Here is a 26,039-nt window from a genome sequence, read left to right as displayed (position 1 = left end):
AATGTTAGACTTGAACTTTACATCTAAATCAAGAACAAGGTAATGAAGTCTACTATCAGTAATAACGTTTACCGCTAAATGTCTTGTTTATAGCTTTTGGTTAGATATAAATTTTTCGTTGAATATTATTGATTTATAACACTGTTCCACCATGGACAGTTGAGTCGGTTTTACATCAGGATCCAAATTTCTTCTTTTCGACTCGCACTGCAGTTGGACGCAGCAGCAATAATCGAGAAAACACAGCATAAACCACAATAATCCCCAACACGTTCCTCCTCGCTAACAGCTGCTGACAAATTTTAGCATCCGCGTCAACACGTACGAGCTTTTATCTCTCGCGTAAGCTACTTTCCTCCGAATTTTTCCATCCTATTACTGACACATCTTTATTTGTCGCGCAAGAAGCCCCATTTCAACCCTAAAGAGCCGCCGCCACTTTCAAAGTCCATTCAATTTGTATCGCATTAACTCCTCTACTTCCACGAAAAACATAAAACGAATAACGAATTCCTCCTTTTTTATGGCATCCGTTCCCGCTTCATCCAATCTTGTTGCCCACAAAACGTTCCGTTAATCGCGAATAAATGGAGTCTTGTCATCAACTTGCAATTTAATCATATAATTTAATGTTTGGTTTGTACACAAACGCCCACGAGCATCAACCCGTGCACGCATTGCGATCGATTTTGCTAAAAATAGACACGTTTCGGCTAAAAATAGAAGGGAATGGTAAAATTATTTTTGTTATGTCGGGGTTGTTAATATAATCGGGTTGTGCACTTTTATTCAAAACGTTAAATTGGGCGCTACCTGGCACAGCCACTTTTGTAATCTGATGTTGTGTTATCTCTCGTACTGGGTCCTCTGAATGTTTGTTGTGATCCCTTGACGATTGAAGCGGCAAATGGATACGTGCCTGAAGTTGTATTTTTTAACATTTCTCTTTAAAAACCCGAAATTCGTATTCTGAACTACGATTGAGTAGCGGTCTTATTGACAGTGACAATATCAAAACCGCCGTCTACGTACTGTATTTTTTACTATAACAGGGCAATGTTGAGACTTCATCTATGATATTGTTTTTCATCTCAATACATCGAAATTTAACCTACAGTTATCTTTAATCACATGTGTGTCTAGAAATAGTACTGAACACAGGAGAAAAGATATTTATTCAGAATATCCTCTCCAAAAAACTTATAAAAACAGATTTGACCCAGAGCAAATGAAGAAAGGATAACGAAAACACAATCGAAATAGGGTACATAAAGCTATAAGTAGAAAGAGAAGAGTGAACGTTAGAACAAGATGGAGAAAACAAAAAAAAAATAATAAAATTACGTTTCCAAAACCGTTAAATGATCACATAAACAATAATAACAGTTTTAGATCCACCAGGTGATGAAAACATAAACGAATAGTGAAAATGCAAAAAAGAAAGACAATCAATAGTCAGAATAGAATAGCGTTGGATAAAGGAAGTCGAAGAAAAGAGCTATTTACGAAAAAGGGGCAATTAAGAAAATTGAGTATTTTTCTTATGTGAGATTCAATACATATGCGCGAATATCTCATGAACCATAAAAAATATTAAGGCAAATTTTGTGTGTCTGTTAGTCTCCCCAAAATTCTATAGAAAACTTACTTGACAAATTTAAAATTTTCATGCGCTGTCATTTCGAAATTAAGAGTAAAACTATACGGAACATTATAATTTTAGGTGTGTGTAGATACTATATTTTTAATTCATTTGCTAAAAAGTGCCACTAAGAGTAAAACTTCTTCGCCATCCTTTGATTTACAGCGGGCCATCAACAGTCAACCCACTGTTAATTCGTTCTAAGGTCAGATTCCATTCAGTATAACATCTTCAGTAACGTGTAGATTTTAAATGTATGTTGCTAACTCAGAACTATGTACTTATTTATCTTAGTAATTTAACTACCATATGATAAAACAGTCCTCTGGTACGCCATGAAATTTATTTTAACATAATGATCTCGGCAACAGAAGGCATTGTTTAGTTTGACAGTTACGATCAAATAACTATCAAATAAATGATCAAATAGCTGCTACGCCAACACGATTATTTTAAAAATAAATTTCTTGCTCTACTAGAACATGTTTTTTTCGATTATATACTATATAGTTAGTTTGGAATGTGTACATACATATGCACATATATAATAACGAGTCAACAAAAAGTTTTTAGATTTGAATTGCCCAGGGAATATTTGTCATTCAAAGGAAAATGTCAACAATCTAAATTATTGAAATACAAATGAGGTCATGCATGACATATGCAGTTTAATCAAAGACATGACAAATATTTCCATAGCCAACTCTAATCTAAAAACTTTTTGATCACCCGTTATATTGTGTGATCAATATTGATTGCATGCGTGTCAGCCTTGAAAGTGTAGACGAATGTCCTTACCTTACGTGCACGCGGAGTGTGCTGGTCTGTCAAGTTTGAAGGTAGAATGTCTTAAATCCAACTCAAGAGTTATCCGTTACTTCTGAACTTCTGTGACAAGTGTGATATAATATTGATAGTAACAAATACGAAGGATGAAATTAATAACTTGAAATCTGATTTAAGTGTATTAAAAACCGAGATTGCCAGTGAAAAAGAGAGTAAGAAGGCCCCTTATAGGTTATCACTGTTATCGGCCAGTGGAATTGATAAGAATGTTGAACGCATGATGGACCAAGAACTCATATCTGAAATAATGGATCGTCAACTTCGAGCTAACAATTCAATAATATACAATCTCTCAGAGTCAATTCTATCAACAGTTGAGGAGTGAAAGAGTGAGGACCTCACCCAAGTTCTGAATTTGATTGGCAGAACCACAATTACAGAAAATTCTCTTCGTTTAGGTAAAGCAAACGTCGGGAAGCCTAGGCCTCTCTTAATTACCTTAGTTTCGTCTGGTGATGTTCTGAATATCCTAAAGAACTATCGTACTAAGAATAATACCTATCTATGTTAACAGGGATTTGACTTTGAAACAACGAAATCTGGCGTATGTTGTTAGAAAGGAGCTTAAACGACGACGTGAAGATGGGGAAGTGAATTTGAAACTTAAATATGTAAATGTTATACCCAAAATAATAGCTATAAATAATGACAATGCAGATAAGGTAAAAAACGTAACTATTCCCAGCGAGTAAGCAATCCAAGTATTTTGAGCGCCAATACTAAAATTAATGAGTTTTACATAAATTGTGCCAGTAGTGACTTTGATATACTCTTTTTAAATGACACATGGTTGAGTTTACTAGTGCAGTCATCTTCAAGGATTCACAGATAAATATGTTGTCTACAGATCTGCAAACGAAAGGCGCGGTCCTGATATAGCTATAGCTATCTGTCCGTCAGATATTCTCTTAGTTGATTCACCACTAGCGGAAGTTGATTTACTTGTTGTGCGGATTTGGATAGACAATTTGTCAGTAATTCTAATCAACGTTTATTTTCCGCCATCAACTAGAGCTGATGATTATGAACTTATTACTCTTTGAACATATAGAGAACCATTGTTCTGTGTCATCGTGGGAGATTTTAACATAACTGAACTGCAAACATGTTTATGTAACAACCATAATCCAACATCTATACTTATACAACGCATTTATCTCATTTTTAAGTTTTAATAACATCACTCATAGAAACAATATTCTTAACTGCCGCCGTTGATCAAAATTTGTATCCCTTTGTTAAAGAGGACAACCACCATCCTGATTTAAGTATCGAGTTATCACTACATGCAGTATCGAGTCCTAAATTTGAGTCACCTCGCAATCATATATATTTCAAGGCTTATATAGTGCAGTAGGTTGTCTGGACTGCATTGAGCAATTCTCAATTCAAAGTGTACCTATTTGAATAATATCACGCAGCTATGTGCCTAAAAAAGTTCAAACTTCAAAAATTTACCCCTGTTGGTTTACACCTGAAATTATCAAATCCATTGAGAGGAGAAAATACCACTGGAAGATGTATAAAAAGTATAAACTACTATCGCAAAAAGAAAAGGCATACTAATTATCCAAGGCTATCAAAATGAATATCAAAGATGCATTTGCAAACTTTGTCCGCCTAGCTCAAGATAAAGTTAAATTAAACCCGTCTTATTTCTGGTCATATGTTAATACTAAACGAAAAAATTCGAGAATTCCGTCTAACCTGACTATTGGGGACAGTAACATAAAACTTAATGACCCTCTTACGATTGTAAATGGATTCGCATCCCAGTTTAGTAGTGTCTTCAATACAAATCCTATGGTTGGGTCCTCTACTAACATCAATAATATTTCATGTGGTAGTGTGATCTGTGATAATGGCAATTGTGATAACGTACATAGTCATCAATAATATTTCATGTGGTAGTGTGATCTGTGATAATGGCAATTGTGATAACGTACATAGTCATGCCAATTCAATCTGTGACATATTCTGTGATAGTTATACTAGTAATATACCTGTACTACATACCTTCTCAATAGTCGATAAGGATATTTTATAAGCGGTCTGTAAAATAAAAGCGAACTTAACAATGGGAACGGATCAGATACCCGCATTTTTCGTTCGCGACTGTCCAATACCGTTTATGCGCACGTTAAGCCATATATATCAGACTGTCAGCTGTGGTTTTTTTAAAGGCAAATTGACATGTACGAATTTGGTTGAATTCACTCAATTTGTGTCAAACGATTTAAATTGTAGACAGCAAGTCGATGTGATGTCCAGCGATCTTTCTAAAGCATTTGACACTGTCGATCATTGCATTCTGTTAAATAAATTAAGCCTATTCGGGCTATGTGATAGTCTAGTGCTTTTGTTTAAGTCAATTCTTGTAGGGCAAAGACAATTTGTAGAATACCAAGGGTACAGATCATATGAGCATGATCAGGCGTTTGTTAAGGATCTAATTTAGGCCCGTTGTTGTTTATAATTTTTATCAACGATATTGTTTTGCGTCTAGGAGAGGACTGCGATGTGTATATGTGTGCAAATGACATAAAAATAGTGAAAATTGTTGATACCGTCAATGACTGTAACATGTTACAAGCCCGTTAAAAATAATGGATCATGAAACAGATAGAGAGTTTCAGACCATTTCAGTCAAATTATTCCAATTTTCTACGAATTTTGTAGCAATGGAAGGGTTCACTAAAGATCACAATAGAGTTATTTTTAAAATCTGTGTTCCGATATTTTGTGGAGAAATAAATAAAAATAGACGGTTTTTGCGATATAAATAAACTTGGATTGCAATATTGGATAGAAAGCGTTTATAAAAAAATTTATAACAACTTTCTTTCAGTGAATTGCAACATCGACACACCGACCGGCGATCGCACCTGCGATGCCAAACTTGGCCGTTTCTTTTTTTTTCTCTCGCGCTGTGTACTACCTATGTTTATGGCGTCATAACAATTTTTTTTTTTTTGTTCAAATTAAGAACGAGTCACCCCAATTTCTCGGAAAGGCGAGAATACGCCCGTCTTTGTTTCAGAAAAATCGTAATAATAACATTCAGAATATTTTGTTCTATTTTAGTTTCAATAATATAACTTTAGTCCTGTGTTTCAAAGGCGTCAAACTCATTCAAATCAAACAATTTTCTACTTAACATTCTTCAGATGTATAAACATAAATACTTAACTTTGTTATTATTGCTGAGATTTAATTTTTTCTCGTTGTTAATCTGCTTTAAATATATTTTACATTGTCCGTACTTGTGCAATTTGGACAATCCTTTGAAATTCGCGTCCCCACGGCGCAGGGGCTGCGAACTGACAAAACAAACATCGCAAAATCTAATTTTATAATTTTTCAAAGAAACGAGATTTGCTGTATATGTATATATAACATTTAAAGTTGACCGCTACTGATAATATTTTACTTCTTTAGGGGATACACCGACAGGTTGAAAGAAAAGGAACGGAAAGGAGGGTAAGATGCAGTAATAAAATACAACGAAACGTAATTTCAAGGATAACTATATTTACAAAGCCTGGGAAGGGGCTAATGAGAATATATGAAAATATATAGGATATTATATTTAAAAAAACTAACGTGTGTGGTATTCCTCGGAAACAAAACAATCTGTTTAGTGGGAGATAATTTTAATGTATGCTACTTAAAGGGTTATACAGCTTTAGTTTCTGACTTTTTTCTCTGTAATAATTAATGAGATATCGTGGACCGCGGTGTTTTTGACTCGTACTGTGTATATAAGCAAAAGAAAAAACGAAAAAAAAAGTTAAACAATCCTGTCGGATCAAATAAAGAATAGAAAAGGAGAATAATGCAAATAAAAAAATACTGTTGGGAAAAATACGAAAATTATACCAACAGCTGTTTGATTTCGTTTATCTAAAGGATTTTTGTCAGTGTAAACAACAGCGTCCGATGGAAGAAAATCCAACTAAGCCAACAACAAGAATTATGTAGGTGGCACAGTACAATCACTACTAAGACAACAATAAAGCCTAATGTGTATAGAAACAATTGTAGTTCATAATAAGTGCCTGCAAAAGTCAATATACTCATGACATATATATCAGAGCTACTTAAACTAAGTACATAATTTACATCAAAACTTATTTTTGTTTTAAAAGTTGTTATAAGCTTAAGGTACTTAAGTTAATATTATTGTTTACACTGTTCGTAAGAAGATCAAGTGAGTACATAGACCTGTATAACAATTATACCCTATAAAAATATTTGTCGAAAAGTGCTATTTAATAGCGTCCCGTCAAAACAAAACGTACAGAAATTGAGCATCAGTCTCTTAAAATGGATCTACACTTATTATTTTGCGCTCTTTTCTTCCTCGTAGGAATAACTGCAGAAGGTAAGAGTTTTGCACACTGTTAAAACAATTTGTTTTACGAAATGGTTTTAGAAATCACTTGTCCTCCAAACGAAGAATTTAAAGAGTGTGAGTCTGTCTGCCCTCCAACTTGCCAAAACACGTCGCCTCAAATTTGCACAGATCTGTGCATCATAGGGTGTTCTTGTAAAAAAGGATTCATCAGGGAAAGTCCAGGTGGCCGATGTATAGAATCATGCGAAGGTAACTTTTCATTTTTCATCTAATTACAATAATTTTAAAATTAGCTTGGAGTTAAATCGTTCTTAATTGAACAGGTGTTCCCGTATGCAAGGACAACGAAAGATTCACAACCTGTGCAACAGCGTGTCCGAGAATTTGCAACCAAACTGAAATTCAAGCTTGTCCTCTTTTGTGTAAGACGGGCTGTGTTTGTGCTGATGGTTTTATAAGGGAAAGAGAAGGAGAATCGTGTATTCCCGAGGGAAGGTGTCAACCAAAATGTGGAATAAATGAAGCCTACACTGAATGCGGTAGCCCATGTCCTGGTACTTGTTCTCAACCAAGTAAAGTTTGCGAAAGGAAATGCGTTGAGGGTTGTTTTTGTAAACAAGGATATCTTTTGGATGAAAATAGTGGAGCATGTGTTAGGAGAAATGATTGTCCTAATTGATTTAATCTGAATTGTAGAAGTTTTATGAAATTCTAGCAATAACTGTGTTTTGTAACATTTTAAAGTTATTTATAGGTAGTTTATTGATAATGGTGTTTTTATTAAAATAATAATGAATGAGAAGTTTCAACATACATTTATTTTCTCCGCAACGTATTGAGTTAAAAATGTTGATTTGTTTTTAACTTCGATTTATACCACGAAGAAAAGAAAATATCGTCCACTTTAAAATAATTATATTCTGGGAAACAGATGAATGAAAATTCCAAAGTCCAAATCTTTACGTAAATCACGAATGCGATGGCAAGATTTTCGCCATAATGTTGTCGGCGCTGATTTAAAAAACATTTACGACTACTTAAAATGTTGATAATATTCCGAAAATTATAAACAAATTGTTTAACATTTTTACCTTCACGTTGCAGTAAAAATAGAATAAAATGCAAATATCGTAATATGTAAACGAAGAAAATTATCATAGAAAACGTTGTTTTGAAATTTCTGATAAAATATCTAAATGTGTCTTATCTACCGGTATTTCACAATACTCCTTACCTGCTGCATTTTTGTTATTACTGAAGTAAAATGACAAAACTAAAAATTTTGAACTCATTAGATTTATTACATAAAACAGTGACAATCGTAAAAATATTACCACAATTTGTTATCAGTTATTCAATAAAAATTATCATGAATTGGTAACGTTTAGGGAAATGCGGATGCTCCAAGCTTCAGATTTGATGCCATAGGGAATCAGCTTGGATTGTTTACAAAACTTCAGAGGATGTTTGAAAATTGTTTTTTTTTATTAGTTCTTATGCAGTTTTATTTTAAGAAAACAAAAATAAATAATCTCACTGAATTACCCCAAAGGTTATTAAAAAACATCCACTATCTCTAAACTTTCTGTTGCGATTATCGATTTTTGAAAAACAAACAAACATGTAAAGTTTAAAAATATTTTGGTAACGTTAAAAGGTGTTATAGTCTCATTGAAAGTTAATGGTAATGCGTGCTGAGAACCTATAAATGTCATAAATTTTTTGACGTCATGGCTACGTACATGTAAATTAGTTGTAAATACATAAATAACGTGAAAAGTTACTTCAAAATAGTAGTAGTAGTGTATTTAGAACAGAAGCAATAAGACCGAAGACGATTTAAACAGCTGAAAGGGTTAGTCTTGTTCCCACGTTTTTCAAATTTTACTGTTCGCGGTTTTTTTACTACTCTTTTTGTTCTCTGATAACCTTTATACAATAAACACTGGTGTAACTGACACCTCGAACTCCCTGCGTCGCGGGAGCGTAAATTCGAATGAGGTGCCGTCCGCAGACATACGGACAGTATGAAATATATTTAAAGCAAATAACCAACGGAAAAGAGCGTATTATTATCAGTGTACATGTTTAACTTCGGTTGTTTATGTTTATACATCCAAAGAATGTCACGCGGAAATTTGTTTAATTTGAAGGAGTAGTTTTCTCAAAACAGAGGACTAAAATTATTGATTAAGCCATAATGGAATAAAATATTTTGAATGAAGATTATTATTATTCTTATTTGACTGTAATTAAATAAAGATATTTCTTTATTCTTAATTTGTTCAATTAAAAATTGGTCGAAGGCTAAAGAATAATCCGTCAAATCCAGCTCTTTAAAAAATTATAAAATTTGATTTTACGATTTTCGTTCTGTAATAACCGCTATATAGTAAAAACCAGCGGCACAAATAACACCCCCGCAGCCGCTGAGCCGTACGGACAATGTAAAATATATTTAAAGCACATAACTAACATAATAAAGTGTCCTTTAGCACTAGGTAATAGAAATCGGAAGCTCATGTGTTTATGTTTGCTTATAAATCGGAAGAATGTCACGTAGAAATCAGTATGATTTGAATGAGTTTGTCTTCCCAAAACAAAGAACTAAAATTATTATTAATTAATAAAATAATTGAACAAAATATTCTGAATATTGTAATTCTCATTTTATCATTATTATATAAAGAAGTGCCTATACTTCACATTTGCGGAAAAATGAGGTGACTAGTTCTTAATTTGACCAATACAAAATTTTTGATGACATCGTCAACATGGATAAACAAAGACTTTTATCCCGCGTTGGTAATACCTTGCAAATGTTTTTGTGTACTGTCATACCTAAAAATGACAATTAGCATTTGACATTAGCGAAGCGCAATTTTTATTGCAAGAGTAGGGCCCGGTTTATAGAAAGCGAAATTAAAGATAATTCGCAATTTCAAAAAATATCCAAAAATTCATATCTGATGCCCCCAAAAATCATTCCTTAAAGACGGAGGTAATAAAATAAAGATCAATCAAACAAGAAAAAATCTGCACTTTACAGGTTGCAATAATTTTCGGAGTGGCTGGCTAATCATTAAGAATAGACGAACTTTTAGAACTGGATAAAACAGATGTTCAAGACTTGAATTATTTTTTTTTGGTAACCATTAAGCGACCAGAAAAAATATACAGAGAAGATTTACAGTTGTAGAAAATGAAGAAAGAACGGTATAAAATTTAAGCAGACCAATTCATAATCCATATAACAGATTTTTCATTTCAGTATAAATTAGGGCAATGGTGTTTACATACTGGGCATTGCCTGCGGCGGTCTTCTGTATCAATTAAATCAATTTAAAAATGTCTCCATTGTTAAATAAATAATGAAGACCAGTTATCTAAGTAGTATCAAGCAAAATATTTAAGGCTTTATTAAATTAATTAAATACTAAATTTGCTTTTGTTCACGTCTTGGTAAACAATTCCTTGAATTTGTATTCACAAAATTTCTCACAAGTTTGTATGCGCGTAGCCAGGATGTGCTCGGGATAATCAATAATTTATATTTGGAAAAACATCACTGTCTGCTGCATACTACGATCATGAATAAATAAAATATGAAATAACAAGGGATTAAATCTGGTTTTTACTCCCGAGAGAGCCTCGAGCTTTAAAATTTTTGAGGGGAAAAAAGTGTAATCCCGTGTTACTTATACTGTTTTTCCAATACTCACCCATTTACTTCTAAATCCAGTTCGGAATTACTTTGCTCGTTATTATGTCACAATTCATCTATGAAAACTATTCACAAATTTTGTAATAAAAACGCATGCAATTCAATTTGTAATCCCTAAGGATTAAAAGCAGCTATTAGTTTGCATGTTCGTTGTTTTCTTTGGATTTAGAAGATGTCAGCAAAAATTTACATTTTGATTTTACTAAAATAATCACTTGGTAAGATATTTGTTGTGGCAGAGAATCAGGTCCATAGTAAACAGAAAGAAAAGAGCGAATACAATATAAAAATTACAAAACGCGTTAATAATCCCGTTTGTACCCTGCGCATGGTACATTTACTTTGCAATCATCTCAACAGACTCACAAATCCCTGCCCTCCTTTACTCCCTTTAATCATTCCATCTCCCATTTAATGCCACAATAAAACAAATTCCCTTCAAAGTAATCCCCTGCGTAAAATTTTACAACCCTTATTGGATTCCTCCGAGACTACCCTTGACCTATATTCTCCACTAAAGGATTTCGACATGACAATTACGCAGATCGTCGCAATTATCTTATTGTGATATAGAGAAGACACCATAATAGCACAGACTCAAGTTGTCACCATTAACCTTTAGTAGAACGCCTACATTTTTCAACCCGAATTGAACCCTCCACAGCTTCCCACGTCATAGAGAGCCAACACAATTTACTAAATCCCGGCTTTATAAAAGGACTTCCTTGCTTGGAAACACTCACATCCTCTTCAACACTGGGCGATGTGTGTGCTGGTTTCCATCTAAAAATAACGCATCAGGAAGAAAATGGATGGCTGAAATATGTTTCAGTCCTCGTTGCTAATTAAAGGAGAAAGTTTTATTTCGGGAATTTTTACACCCACGTCATATACGCAAGACTACAGTGAAATTATGCTTTTTAAATATACAGAAGCCGACAAAATCTCTGCTGACAATCAACTTCATTTTCAGCAGAGATTTTCTCGGGTTCTATGCTTTATTAAGTGCAGTTTTGCTTCATCTAAAACTGTGTACTTTCACCATGGTTTTTCAAGATGTGTGTGTTGTTCGAATTAGCCTTAAACGAGATTCTGTTCGATTCGAAAAGGGTACCAAAAATAGAATGAATTTTTTTGCACATTGCATTGAGATCTTCTTGTGATCGGATTAGGGCAGAATAACAAAAAGGACACGGACATTCGTAATTTTTTTTTTCGTCTTGAAGGCAGAGACCAAATTCTTTGTACATTCTGTCGAAATATTGTACAATGTCTGATAAATTTTAAAAACCTGTTTTAATACGCTCCAAAGTTTCCGTGTAAACTAAACTTCTGTACAATACTTTGTACTTTACATTGTTGGAGGCATCATTCTTTAAAAAAAATATGTCTTATGACTCCAATAATAATAATAATAGAATAGAGTAGAATAAAATAAAATAAATTCCTTGTAACATTCGCATAATAATAACAAGCAGACACTTTCTTTGTTTTTTATCTACATAATCGAAAATGTAGTATAAAGTCTCATTAATAAACTATAATTGCAGCAGTAGCTTCGTTGGTAAAATAACACCTGGTTACGAATGATTTATGAGATATTATTCGAAATAATAGAACAATAACAACATTTACAATTGGTATGTATTTATCGCCAACCTGTAATTTTATTTCTTTCATTAATCTTGTGTTACATTTAGGCAAGGCATATAATAACTGCATAATGCGGGTTCGTCTAGAACGTATTTTTGTGTACATTAAAAAAATGTAAAAAGGATTTTGCATTTTATTTATTTAAGGAAATATTTTCACTAGCAACATTTTCTATTTTTCTTCTTTGTATCTACGCAACTTATTAGAACATTAACTAATAAACTATTTGCTAAAGAAAGATCTATGAAGTAATTGCCGAAAGTTACTATCGTATGGAAAAGTATTATCGGTACTTAGCAGCGAGGGTATTTCTCTGCCTCCTCACTAGAGATCTACCACTTGGATAGAATACAGTAGACAAGAATCAAACTTTCCTAGTTTGATTACAGAAAATTTGAATTCGAAACTAGAACTTTTTGGTCATTATTTTAAACTAAACAGTAGAGTGTTTTTTTAACAATAATGAATCTTTATTTAATAAATTTATTACGAGTAGATTTTAGATGACAGGCATTATTTTTTTATTAAGAGATAAACCTGATTCACTCAGCAACCGAAAAAACTGACGAATATTGACAATTTCTCTCTCAAAAAATTAATGACCTCATTACAAAATTTTTCCGAATAAATGTTATATGTAAATATATGTATGTTTTCTGTAAAATTATAGAATAACATACACCTACACTTGTGGTTTATGAGTTCCTGTTCAGTTTTTATACTTGTGCTCCAGAATTTTAGAGAAAAAAATCAAAACTGTACAGTAATCTTTTACGATTTAATTTTGAAATCGCGAAACCAAATGCTCTGGAATCTAAAAAAAAATTTAAGGTAATCAGAAACATGGTAAATTATTCAAATTTTAATCGTGTTAGTCTATGAAACACACGTGTTTTAGATAGAATATCCGTAACACCGCAAAATATACATTAAAAATATTACCAGGAATTTGCAGTAATGGTACAATAGTACGCACATTCTTAATCTACCTAGACTAGAAATATTAACAATTATATAATTCCAAAGCTCCCAGTTTCTAATATAAACATTGACGACACAATAGCATTTGTTGTTCTTCATGTAATGCCGGTCTTCTCAAAAATGTTTTTGCTTTTTTTTCAATAATTGTTCGTTTTTGTTAAAAGTTCTGCCAAGAACTGTGTCATTAATTTTTCATTAACACTAAAATCATTCGACGTATGTTGAACTAATTTATGGTATTTGTTACCAAGAACACATTTCAAATACAAATACAGGATAATTGAGAGAATTCATGGTCCTTATCACATATTTAATGCAATACCAACTTCGTCCGTTCACTGTCTATATTAACCCCATTAGAGATTGATGGATTTGAAATGTCTCCTTGCTAACGACCAGGTTAATGTAATTAATTACGCAGCAATTAAGTCATTTATTAACAAGTTCGCTCTCTGAAGTAGTTTCGCGTGGCGTAATGTCAACACCGGGTATATCAGCAGCCTCCAAATGGCTTTAATTAATAGTGCAAAGGCCTTGGAATTGTTTCACGGACCTCCGCTATGCGAGTTATTAAATTCTGTTTTTTCTTCGAGAGCTTGCCCTAGGTGGATCGATGTCAGTGGTGATATGTGGTAATATAATCTGGCACTTGGGGAAGAGGGTTGTGTCACGTTGTGAAAGCAAATGGCTAGGCGGGATAAGCTAAGCAGTTTACGTTTCCTTTTACTGTTCTCTTAGGCTATTAGTTAGGTGCATTACCGGCGTCTTCGTGTTAACACCTAGTTCGGCGATATGTTTTCTTTAGGACGAGGAAAAAAACCGTGAGGCATTAAGTTAGAAAAAAAAGAGAGTCTTTAACTCAATTTAGCAGTCTAGACGCTTGAAACAAAGCGTGCATTTTGAGGAACTTGTTAATTGGTCTATGTTACTTTTGGTGGATGCGCCGGGTTTAAAATGCCGCCCGAGTTCATACTCAAAAAATAATGAGAGTTCGGTATAACAAAAAAACAGTTAGAATCGTTCATAATTTTTACAAATACTGTGTATCTTTCGTATGAAAACCTTTAGCTTAATCTAGTAAGCATACCAGTTGTGACGAAATGTCAAAAAAATTACTTAATTTTGCATACTAAAACTTTGGACCGTTAACATAATATTGTTATTAACTCTTTAAAATGCGGTCTTTGCCAGATCAATTGAAAATTGCGGAAATAAAATTATTGTACAAAAAAGGCAAAAAATTACCTAAATAACCATCAACGTTTTTGTATCCGAATTAGTAATGCGGAAAAAGATTACTGTTTTATTTTGAAAATCGAAATTTATTCAGGAAATGTTAGCATGAATACATAGTGTCCAAGTCTACTGCAATTTTGCCACCTTGCAAGACATTCTCAATACTTGAAATTAAAAATTATTTCTTGGCTTATTCAAAGCATTTTTTATTATCTAAATCATTGAACTAATCTCTCCCAATTTGTAAAGTTAAAAAAATGGCAGATAATGAATGAAACAGGCTTACAAAAGTTAGAAATATGTACCTCAAGGAACTATGCTATGAGCACTGTGATTTATTATTTACATGAACGATATTAATACAACTGTTAAGGATGAAAATATTATATTGACAAACATTCCAGATATATAATATCTCTAATAAAGAAAAACCTAAATTTCTTCTATAAAAACACATTAGTAATATAAGCAAATAAAAAAATTAGATTTTCACTTAACAACCCTTTTGTTGAGTCAAATTGTAAAATTTTTTCGACTTGATGTTGACAAAGGTTTGAACTGGACATTCCATCCTGAAGATATAGAAGAAAAACCGAGAAGATTGCTTTTGTAATAATAATGTTAAAAATTACTTAAATTCAGACTCTTTAAAAATGATTTACTTTACCAATGTTCAATGCCTTTTACAATATGCACTAAAATTTTTTAGACAAGGAATAAGAAGTATTTTTAAGTTACAAATTAAGATAATACGTGACATGTTAAATGTATAGTGTAGTGAACGATGTAGAGGTGTTTTACACATTACATATTATAATTAAAAGAACTGTTTATACATATTGTTACGAAATAAACCCATACACCGCCTCGATACACCGCGTCTGGGTTTTCTGGTATGTGCGGCGATAATGGATGACTCATCATTGGTGACGGCGGCCGGGCGGCATTCGCATAAAGACAAGTCGGGAGCGGGTTGCGGGAAATCTCGAATGCGGGGTCCAGAAAAACCTAGAAGCGGCGTTCGCGATCCATCCAGAGAAACGTATGGATTTAAATAGAGGCCACCGTCGGGAACGATGATTCAGCTAACGAGAGGAATTGGGCGAAGACAGAGTCCAGTCAAGTAGCACTGGAATCATTTTGTACATAATCGCTGTAATAGCTAGTCGTGTAAATTTGAATTATTGAGAAATACATTGTTGAGTTTCACCCACGTCGATTTTAAATACCCGTTCATCGTAACAATATACTAACATATATGAAATTTAATATTTCTTTTCAAACATAAGCGATACTTTGAAATTCATAAAAAGATATTAATCACAACATTAGATTCTTCAATCCTGCAATTAGAACATCCCAAACATATCAATACTCAAGAATGGATACATTTTAGAGTAGATTTTTTAATATATTACCGAAATATATTCAGGAAATTGCTGATCTGACACATTATAAGTAGATAGTTTGTAAGTTTATTATAGATAAAGAACCGTATTCTACTAATAATAATTATAAAGCTTGTACCCAATCGTATCTTTATGTATTGTATGTTTGTTTGTCTAAACAATTGTCCACATTATCGTTATATACATACCCGTTGACCAATTTATCACACTTGTTTGTAAACATTGTAGTGATAAATAAAGTTTATATTACGCAGTATACATTTTGTGTGTAGGACGCCTTGTCACTTACAGTTAGCAAGAAAATGGCCACTTTTATTGACATACAAAGTTTATATAGGTCATATATATACAACCACTGTCTATAACCCACAATTTAAGCGCGGCGGGAAGAAGGATTTTTGATTGAAGCTTGAGAGAGTGCGAAAGTGCTATGGCTAATTTTGAAAAGTTTTTTTCTTCTTTGTGGAAAGTGCAGTTTGACCCCCCGACCACCATAAGTACCTTTTTGGGTCGTTTGCCCGTTTAAGTACCAGTTTTTTTGAATCGCCGCCCCCGAGCGAGAAACCGTACCACCGTCACCGGGTTTCTTTCCCTGTCGTCACCGTCACAAGTCGAAATCGTCGTGCACGCGTCGTGAACCGCCACCGCGCTCACCTCGCGGGTCGCCGTACCGTCTTCGGGCGATTTCCAGGTTCAAGGTCGTCGCCCTCAAGCCCAGACGAGCCCGTCCTGAAGGAAGTCGCTGCTCCGGAGGAACGACCGTGCCGGACGTTTAATTCGTTTTTTTGTAAAACCGTTTTGTGTAGCTGGTGGCAGGGTATAAACCCGATTTATTATTTAAAATATTTCTAGCCGTTTTATTTTATTGTCGTGTATTCGCTGGCGCTCACCACCTGAGATCCGTGTCTCCGGCTTGAGAGCAACCCCGGCGTTCCCTCCCTCCCTGGGTCAGTAAGACGTGTTTCTTAAATCAGCGACACTAGTCGGCCCAAGGTTTGGTACCCAGGTACGCCGCCACCACACGTTATCGGCGAGATTCCGGACCGTCCGTCACACCGGAATTTCGTCACACTATAATTAATTACACATATGACGCCTCCATGAATAGGTTTTTTTACTTTTTTACCTGCTGAGCGTCAGCAAAGGAAGTATTGCTTTAAATTATGACAAAATCTAAGCAGCTACGGCCAAGAGTAAATTATTAGAGGTTATACATTATTAAAGTTTCTTAAAATTAGGGCTAATGAATTCTAATTCCACATATAAAAAAATCAGGAATGAAAAAAGAATACGGGATTTGCTATAACAAAGACGAAATCGATATGAATTTTTTGTTTTTTATTTATGTACAGTAAAATTGTAGTATAGTAAAACAAAACTGCGACATAATTATGGCACTGCGTAAAATTATGTCGCTGTTATCAATAAATTTTTAGATAGAAAATCTTTTGCAGGCAAATACAGAATTTGGGGTTTACTTTTTTGCTGAAATGGAACTACAGTTTCTTCGAGCGATTACAATATGTTTTATTGTGACATTAATAAGTGCAGGTAAGAGCACAAATAACTGTATTATATTACTGGCGAAAATTTTACAAAAAGAAATACACTTTCTATTTGCAGAAGATATCGTGTGTCCCGATAACGAAGTACCCGGGTGTGAATCAGCTTGTGCACCCACGTGTCAAAATAAGAACCCATCAAAGTCGTGTACTAAACAGTGTGTTGGCCCTTGTATTTGCGAGAAAAATTACATTAGAGAAGGACCAGGTGGTATTTGTGTACCAAAATCGTGTAAAGGTAGGTTCAACGATTAAATAGAAACGAGTCGTATCACAATTGTTGTTTTATCTTAGGTGTTCTGATTTGCAAAGAACATGAGAAATTTGTGTCTTGCCCAACAACATGTCCCATAATTTGTAACCAAACTCTTCCCACAATATGCCCAAAGATATGTCTTAGAGTAGGATGTGTTTGTGAAGATGGATATGTGCGAGAATCAGTAAACGGGAAATGTGTTTGTGAGAGCAAATGTACTTTTAAATGTCCAGATCCAAACAAGGTTTACAACGACTGTAAAATTACGTCGTGTCCAGGCACTTGCTCTGAACCAAGCAGAGTTTGTAAACGATGTATTAAAGAGTGTATTTGTAAGGAAGGATACCTACTGGATGAAACCACTGGCCAGTGTGTTGAAAAAGACGGTTGTCCGAAGACTTAAGCAAACTGATACAAGTTGACACTGCATATTATACGTATATGCTATGGTTTAACCTTTGCAAAAATATGTGTGTCTTACACTATTTCTTATAAAAGTTAAAAGCACTGTACCATCTAGCTTTTCAATAAAATATTATTCCAATTTTTCTTGTGTTTATTCTTTTCTCTTAGATACATCGATATTTTCATTCAGTACGAGTTTGAAAAGTATTTTAGGGGACTAATAAACGCAGGTAAGATTTTTATTTGTATAATAAATGTGTCTGTCTATTAATATATTTCTAAGAAACCATCATGTTCAATGGATAAAAAACCGGTATACGAAACAAAGTGTCCTCCTACATCTTGGAGTCCAGTTCTTTGTGTCAGCCATTACTGTCACAGTGTTTGTAAACAAAGTTAGAAAAAAGAAAGACGTAGTGATAAATGTATTCCATTTGGAGCATGGAGAGGTATCATTATTTATCTGCTTCGGATACAACAATATAAGATAGGTGAAAGTAGTTTCTAAATAGTCAAGGACGAGATCAAGTACGGTTAAAGTTATTTGGTGTAAATTGATTTTAATACAACAGGTTTTTCATTTCGTATTAAAGAATAGTGAACATTTATTGATTTATTTTCAAACAAACTGAAAGAAAAAAATTATATAAACAATTAAATAGCACTTTTAAAGCCCCTCTAGAATCTTTATCTTCATTTATAGTTTTCACATTTGGCAAAACCTTTTTCACAAAACTCAAATAAATCACGTTCGTAATTTGGATTGATTGTGCGAAGTGGGTTTTAATTTACTGTGGGTTTTATTTTGCTAAATGTTTTCTCTCGATACTCGTTGGACTCGACTTGTTAACTGAATTCAGCTCTCGACTGTGCTTCCCGTTTAAACAGCACGCCGTCCTTCTCGTAACGCCTACGTCACCGGGTCTAGGCTTCTCTGGGGCACCCATTCGCGACTTCCGCTTCCAGGATCTTCTCTAGCCGCCCTCTCTGGCAATGAGTCATCGCCGACGTACATACAAGAACCCATAGGCGTCTCACCGGGGCGGCGTATGGGTTTATTTCGTAACAACACTAAAGAATTTATTTAATTAATTCAATAATTCACCAAATTTTTCATAAACTAGGCATTTGCATTTCAGGGACCGCCAATACTAACACACTCATTGGTGATTGTTTTTAAAAAGGATGGTTATTGGAATAAACATAACAAAATTGCAGAAGTGTGCATAAGCTACGGTAAAGATTATTTTCTAAGCAGCGAAGAATTCTTTTAAATCTGATCATAAATTTTGCCTTATATAATCTAAAATGCACAATAGCGTAATATGCGTTTGGGGAATACGATGTATTGATTTTTTTTAAGAGAAACTGCATAACATTACTTATTAATATTACTAAAAGTGATCAGTATAGTTACTCCATAAAACTAAGACTCTCATTGATATGAGCCCATAGAGAAGCTGCAGAAGTTTATCCTTTAGTTGTGTTGTCATTAAAGTGAAATACATTTCAGTGTAAAGTGTGTGTATAGTGGATTATAAATTACAATGAATCATTTTTTGCACAATTTAAAAATGAAGGTCAGGATAGATGGTCACCTGAGAACTTGTTTGGTCTACAGACCAGAGCGCACTCAGGCCAATATCGACTCTAAGAGTTCAGAAACGATTTGATCGATAAGCCATGTTTCGTGATCTGATACACATTCTAAAGAGTTTCGACCGTAATTTCTACGGGAAAGAATTGCTTGGTCAGACTCCACAACGAACAAGTGAACATTTTAGTGGCTACATTTATGTATTGATTATTGACATGCAACTATGTTTTGTTTAATTAAAAAATAATTCTTTAACTTTGTTTGGTACTAGCAAAATTCCGCAAATTAACAATACTGTTAAAATCGTCATCACGCAATGGATTTTTTTCAGAAAAGTGTAGGCATTTTTATGGTTTGTAAACATTAGGATCTACTTTGCATGGATTATTATTTATTTGTTTTTTATTAATCGATGTTTTAATTTCCCCATTTCTTGACTTTCGATTTTTCAATTTTTCAACTATTCGATTTTTCAATTTTTCAATTTTTTAATTTCGCAGTTTTTAGATGTTTCAATTTTGCGATTTTTCAGTTTATTTGTTATTCAGTTTCACGATTTTTAAATATTTGTTTTTGCAATTTTTTAAATTTGACTTTTATAAACCCAGTTTTCCGATTTTTCATTTCTTCGATTCTTCAATTTTTAATTTTTTTTGGTTTATGATTGTTCAATGTTTCAATTTTTTAAAGTTTTGATTTTTCGACTTCACTTTTTTGACTTTTTGATTTCTCAGTTTTTCAGTTTTGGGATTTTTAGTTTCTCAATTCTTCAGTTTCTCAATTCTTCAGTTTTTCTGTCATCCTTCAACTTTTCGAAATTAGAGTTTTGGGATTTTTCAGGTTATTTATTATTCAATTTTTGGATTTTACAATTTCTCAATTTGTCTATTTCTCGATTTTCATTTTTTCGATTTCTTAATATTCCTATGTTTCAGTTTTACGTTTTTTAATTTTTCTCCTCTTCACTTCTACGATTTTTCAAATTTTGGCTCTCAATTTTTTAAATTTTCAATTAATCGATGTTTTAATTTTCCTATATATTTGTTGACTTTCGACTGTTTCGATTTTTCAGTTTTTCAATTCTTCAATTTTTTAATAATTCAGGTTTTTGATTTTTTACATTTTCTACTTTTTAAGGTTTCGACTTTTCGATTTCTCAAATTTTCTATTTTTTAATTTCTCAGTTTTTGGATATTTCAAGTTTGAGATTTTTCAGTTTTTCTTTCATTTTTCAATTTTTGGAAATTTCAGTTTTAGGATTTTTCAGTTTACCTATTATTCAACTCTTCGATTTTACAATTCCTCAGTTTTTCAATTTTACATTTTTCCCATTTTTCTCTTCTCGAATTTTACGATTTTTAAATATTTGGCAAATTTAACTTTTATAAACTCTCAATTTTTCGATTTTTTATTTTTTCAATTCTTCAATGTTTCAACTGGTTGGGTTTTTGTTTTTTAAATTTTTCAATTTTTTAATTTTCGTCTTCATTGTTTTGATTTTCTGGTTTCTCAATTTTTCAATTTTTTAAATTTTTTTGACATTGCAGTTTTGGGATTTTTCTGTTTTTCGATTCTTCAGTTTTTCTTTAATTTTTTCAGTTTTTCATTATTTCAGTTTTGGGATTTTTCAATACTTCGATTCTTCCACTTTTCGATTTTTGACTTCTGGGGTAGGATTTTGTTTCTACCGATACGATACGAAGCGATAATGAAGCGATAAATGGCAAGGACGAAAATATAAATTTCAGATGTGGAAGAAAAAGACGACCACATTTTATCCGCACCGATATTTTATCGTTATAGAAACAAAATCCCACCCCTGATTTTTCGATTTGTCGATTTTTTTACTTTATCGATTTTTAAATTTTGGATTTTTAAATTTTTGAAATTTTAGATTTTTTACTAATTCTTGGATATTTCAGTTTTTCAAGGTTTCGAATTTTTCAAATGTTTCGATTTCAAAATTTTTCGATTTTTCGACTTCCCGGTTTTTTAATTTTTTATTTTTAAAATTTTTCCATTTTTCGATGTTTTGATTTCCCGATTTACCGAGATTTGGATGTTTCGTTATTTTAATTGTACAGTTTCTCGATTTATGACTTTTTCAATTTAGAACTTTTCGAGTTTTTATTTTGGCCTATTTTGGTTTCTCAGATTTTCCATTTTTCTGTTTTTCATTTTTTTGTTTTTCCGCTTTTAGATTTTTTTGTATTTTTCAATTTTTCAACTATTAAGCTAATTTTTTCGATTTTGGCTTATTTCAGTTTGTTAATTTTTCGTGACTTTTTGTATTTCTCGAATATTTGAACTTTCGGTTTCTCAATATTTCAATTTTTCGAATTTTAAAATTTTTTGATTTCTCGATTTATCAAGATTTCGATGTTTCGATGTTTTGATTGTTCAATTTTTTCATTTATCAATTTTTCAATTTGCAACTATTTCGGTTTCTTAACTGTCTCAATCTTTTGATTTTTCGATTTTCCAGTTTTTTGATGTTTCGATTTTCAATTATCCCATTTTTCAATTTTTTAAATTTGGGAGTTTTGATTTCTCGATTTTTCGTTTTTCGGTTTTTAAATTTTTCGATTTTTTAAATTTTACGTTATTCGATTTTTCAATTTTTCAGTTTAACGATTTCTCTGTTTCCATTTCTTGACATCTTGGTTTTTCGATTTTTAAAATGTTTCGATTTTCAGATTTCTCGATTTTTCAGGTTTTCGATTTTTCAAATTTTCGATTATTTTGATTTTTCATTTTTTTCTTAGTGTTAATATCATACAATGTATCGAAAATAACCACAAAAAACGTCATTAAAAATATTTAAAAATTCGTAGAAGGTATAACACAATGTTTCCAAAACATAAAAATAATTACATTTTCCCACAAAAAATCATTGCATTATTAGGATTTCAACAATATTGTTAAATTAAGACATTTTGCTAGTGTAAAATACAATTAAAGAATTAATTCTTAGTTAAACAAAAAAATAGTTGTATGTCAAAATCGTTTGTTTGTAAATATGATGTTCACTGTTCGTTACAAAATCCGACCACACAACTATTTCCCCCAGAAATTATAGTCCAAACCAACCAAATCGCTTCTGAAAGCTTAGGGTCCATACTGGCCTGAGGGCGCTCTGGTCTGTAGACAAACAAGTTCTCAAGCGACGATATTAAGTTTTTAATTTAATTTTATAATTTCATCGGGGTACGTAAACACTCTTTTATAACACAAGTTGAAATTTTTCAGATTCGATTTTTTTTTTCAAATTGACAGCCGATTTTTAGGTATTTTTTGGGGTTGCATCCAAATATGAATTACATTTGTCTACGTCACGTAAGGAGTTTTGAACAAGACTTATTTTTTTTATTATTGAATAAATTATTTACAGGCTACTGAAAAACTAAATTAGTTTAAATATATTTAAATCTAATTAGAACACACAGTAAACTTAAATTGTCAGAAAACTTTAGTGAATTTTGTAAATATTTGTCCCTTTTTCAACAGCAAAAAAATCTATTAAAAGCACTAGATAGATTCCAAACCATTGGATCAAGGCAGACCCATGAAAATTATTTAGGTGAAGTGGTATATCGCTAATACATACTGTCTCGAAATAAACCCATACGCCGTCCGGGTACGATGCCTATGAGTCTTCTAGTATGTATATGTTTCTTCTAGTATGTAGTATGACACATCGGCCGGGTGGCGCGGCGTTCGCTAAAGCAAAGCCTAGAAGCGGATGTCAAGACGGGCCCAGAAAACCCTCGAAGCGGCGTTCTCGATCCATCGAGGGAAACGTATAGGTTTAAATAGAGGCCACCTTCGGGAACGATTATTATTCATCAAATCGAGTCCACGAGAGTACAGTCAAGTTGCGCTGGAATTATTTTGTACATAATCGCTGTGTAATAATCAGTCGCTAGTATTAACCGTGTCGAAAAAAAAATGGTAACGATAATTTCTTGTTAATGCATTTTTGTTTTTTAAGATGCATTGGATATAATTCACAATGCAATTTAAGTAGATAAGTCCGCTCTAAAATTCCTTTAACTGATAAATTATGAATATTGAGAAACTTTGTAATTCTGTTACGTACAGTTTGTTCAAACATTTTTGAGAAAACACTAAGCCCTAAGACAGCGCGATAGTTTGCAAGTTAGTTCGATAATCTTGTTTAGTATAGATAGATACTACAGATAATAACTTTATTACACTGGAAACTTCCATAGACAAAGAGAACTTAGTAAAAATATCACTTGAGGATACGCAAGTTCTGCAGTAAATTGTGTTAGTTGAACTGACAGTTTACCGAATTTATATAGGTTCTTTTATTGTTATTAATATTTCTAATAACATCATTTTCGAAATAATTCCATGTTCAATTAATAAGGTACTGGTGTTTTTATTGTTATAATGGGAGCTGTGTATTATGTTTTTAACATAATTGTACATTTCTGGTTGTATTAGGCTATGTAATTTCTATATAATTGTTTTTTACGGAATATATTTAAATGTGTAGTCTTAGCATAATTATGGGTTGAATTTAAATTTGGTGGATCAACAATCTGATTTAATAATTTACATGAAAATTTAGTTTTAATAAGTTTAAAACTGAAGCTTTGTAATTATATGTACATATTTAAGAACAAAATAACACATGGAAGCCTGGATTGTTTCCAAACCTGTTTTTCTAATTCTAGGCAGCTTTCCTTACAAGCTTGTTGTAAAATAATAATTTAAAAAGTATATGTTTAATTTTTCAATTTTGCTCGAAGTATCAAAGGCAGTACACCATGTATGTAAAGTAACAAATAAATTTTAAGATATATAACAAGGCTTTACATTAATTCATAACAAAATAATGAACAGTAGCTTTAATTTTTTTAACAAACTTTATATTTCTTATTTATTTATTTTAATTTAAATAAATAGACGAAATTAAAAGAAACTATATAGACAATCGAAGTATCCCTTTTTTTAAATGACAATTTTGTAATTCGTTAAGTTTCTGGTGGTTGATGAGATTTGTATTTCAAATTTTCACATAGTTAATACAGAAAACGTCAATGTGTGGTAAATACAAAAAATCCCGAAATTGGTTAACAAACAGTAAATTGAGAATATCTATTAAGACAACAAAAATATTGTACATAGATATTCCATAATAAAATAATGGTATTGAAGAAGTGGAATCTGGTCCACTAAACGTACATAATAAAAACGTGGAACCAGCGTATAATTTCCTATTTGTGCATTCACAATCCATTTACATAATCGAATAATATTAATATTTTACGCCTTCTTGCCAAGAAATTTGTATATAAAGTTTTAAACTGTTTTTTAACTGAGTGTTCTTTTTGTTGACAGGTTATCTCCTCAAACAAGATTTGCTAATCTTCTGTTTTAAACTACCTTGAAGAAAACTTGTAACAAACCTCTAAATAAAATGAACTGTTCACTCTTGATAATTTTCGCCGTATTACTGTCATCAGGACAAATAAACGGAGGTAAAAACATGTTAACTTTCTTGAAATCTAAATTTTAGTGTCTCGGATTTTAGAAGTGCAATGCCCTCCAAATGAAAAACCGGGATGCGAATCGGCTTGTGCTCCTACATGTCAGAATAAATCTCCGCCAGATGTTTGTACCGAACAGTGCGTAAATTCATGTATTTGTATTAAAGGATATATAAGAGAAGGACCTGGTGGGAAATGTGTGCCTGAAGCTTGTGAAGGTATTAACTTTACGCCTTAGAAACTAATGAAAAATTAAACCAATTTCCTCTCATCCCTAGCTCCGCTATAAGCGCGAAGCCCGCCTTAAATAGAGTTGATTACTACTATTTATCATCTTTCTGATTGCGCGTCATCTAACTTTTTCTTGCTCGTTTCAGGCGTACCCATATGCAAAGAACACGAACAGTTTACCACCTGTCGCCATTTATGCCCTGAAATATGTAATCAGACCGAGATCGTCTACTGTATCCTGCTGTGTCGCGGTTCAGGGTGTAACTGCGCAGAAGGCTACGTTAGAACGAAGGATGGAGACTGTATACCCAATACTTACTGTAGACTAAACTGTGAAAAAAACGCCGTTTATAATGCTTGTGGTACGGCTTGTCCACCAACCTGTACCGAACCGCAAAAGACTTGCGGAAAACAATGCGTAAGAGGTTGCTTTTGCAAGAAGAATTATGTTATCGACGATAACACTGGACGCTGTATCAAAAAAGTAAATTGTCCAAAGTGTTAAATTTCACAATATTACGTTACTTTTGTTTTAAAGGTTCTCCTGTATTTTTTAGTATCTTTTAATTTTTGTTTGTTTCCTACACTGCACAGTTTATGTCATCAGTTACTTACAAAAAG

General features: G+C 32.7%; 4 protein-coding genes across 13 annotated transcripts in view; 3 read left to right on the top strand and 1 right to left on the bottom strand.

The window, feature by feature from the left end:
- LOC135137642 (keratin-associated protein 5-4-like) overlaps positions 1-18,176 on the top strand; it is a 25,610-nt gene extending 7,434 nt beyond the window's left edge. Inside the window, exons 1-4 of one of the 2 annotated variants that reach the window (XM_064067351.1) lie at positions 16,112-16,854; positions 17,303-17,399; positions 17,472-17,648; positions 17,705-18,176. In XM_064067351.1, coding sequence (XP_063923421.1) covers positions 17,339-17,399; positions 17,472-17,648; positions 17,705-18,069 — 603 coding nt within the window. In that variant the 5' untranslated portion in view covers positions 16,112-16,854; positions 17,303-17,338 and the 3' untranslated portion in view covers positions 18,070-18,176. Of the gene's footprint in view, positions 1-16,111; positions 16,855-17,302; positions 17,400-17,471; positions 17,649-17,704 lie in introns of those variants that run through there. The other variant, XM_064067352.1, reaches the window with a different exon arrangement.
- Positions 1-26,039, bottom strand: part of LOC135137645 (neuroglobin-like) — a 316,194-nt gene that overhangs the window by 22,472 nt on the left and 267,683 nt on the right. The window lies entirely within an intron of this gene.
- LOC135137644 (serine protease inhibitor swm-1-like) lies at positions 6,763-7,654 on the top strand. Its single transcript, XM_064067357.1, has 3 exons — positions 6,763-6,872; positions 6,924-7,094; positions 7,169-7,654. The coding sequence occupies exons 1-3, from the start codon at positions 6,815-6,817 to the stop codon at positions 7,522-7,524; spliced, it is 585 nt and encodes a 194-aa protein (XP_063923427.1). The 5' UTR covers positions 6,763-6,814; the 3' UTR covers positions 7,525-7,654.
- On the top strand, positions 8,378-26,039 carry LOC135137643 (von Willebrand factor-like). 3 transcript variants are annotated; one of them, XM_064067355.1, is made up of 4 exons: positions 8,378-8,700; positions 25,039-25,178; positions 25,232-25,405; positions 25,565-26,039. In XM_064067355.1, exons 2-4 carry the CDS (start codon positions 25,118-25,120, stop codon positions 25,921-25,923), a joined length of 594 nt encoding a protein of 197 aa, XP_063923425.1. In that variant the 5' UTR covers positions 8,378-8,700; positions 25,039-25,117; the 3' UTR covers positions 25,924-26,039. The 3 variants fall into 3 exon arrangements, with proteins under 3 accessions (XP_063923425.1, XP_063923426.1, XP_063923424.1); XM_064067356.1 differs by lacking the exon at positions 8,378-8,700 and adding an exon at positions 18,435-18,520; XM_064067354.1 differs by lacking the exon at positions 8,378-8,700 and adding an exon at positions 18,441-18,562.

This window comes from Zophobas morio, unplaced genomic scaffold (assembly GCF_036711695.1).
Source record: "Zophobas morio isolate AGI-343-1 ecotype UQ-CSIRO unplaced genomic scaffold, CSIRO_AGI_Zmor_V1 ptg000029l, whole genome shotgun sequence".
In the NCBI taxonomy this organism is placed as follows: Eukaryota; Metazoa; Arthropoda; class Insecta; order Coleoptera; family Tenebrionidae; genus Zophobas; species Zophobas morio.
Note: the sequence above shows the minus strand (reverse complement) of the source record. Positions and strands in the feature narration are given on the sequence as shown.

Excerpts from the sequence above, each read along its gene's own strand:
- LOC135137644 (XM_064067357.1), top strand. The coding sequence starts at position 6,815 with ATGGATCTACACTTATTATTTTGCGCTCTTTTCTTCCTCGTAGGAATA. Across the intron at positions 6,873-6,923 it reads CGTAGGAATAACTGCAGAAG|AAATCACTTGTCCTCCAAAC; the intron begins GTAAGAGTTTTG and ends AAATGGTTTTAG. Across the intron at positions 7,095-7,168 it reads ATGTATAGAATCATGCGAAG|GTGTTCCCGTATGCAAGGAC; the intron begins GTAACTTTTCAT and ends TTAATTGAACAG.
- LOC135137643 (XM_064067355.1), top strand. The coding sequence starts at position 25,118 with ATGAACTGTTCACTCTTGATAATTTTCGCCGTATTACTGTCATCAGGA. Across the intron at positions 25,179-25,231 it reads ATCAGGACAAATAAACGGAG|AAGTGCAATGCCCTCCAAAT; the intron begins GTAAAAACATGT and ends CTCGGATTTTAG. Across the intron at positions 25,406-25,564 it reads TGTGCCTGAAGCTTGTGAAG|GCGTACCCATATGCAAAGAA; the intron begins GTATTAACTTTA and ends TGCTCGTTTCAG.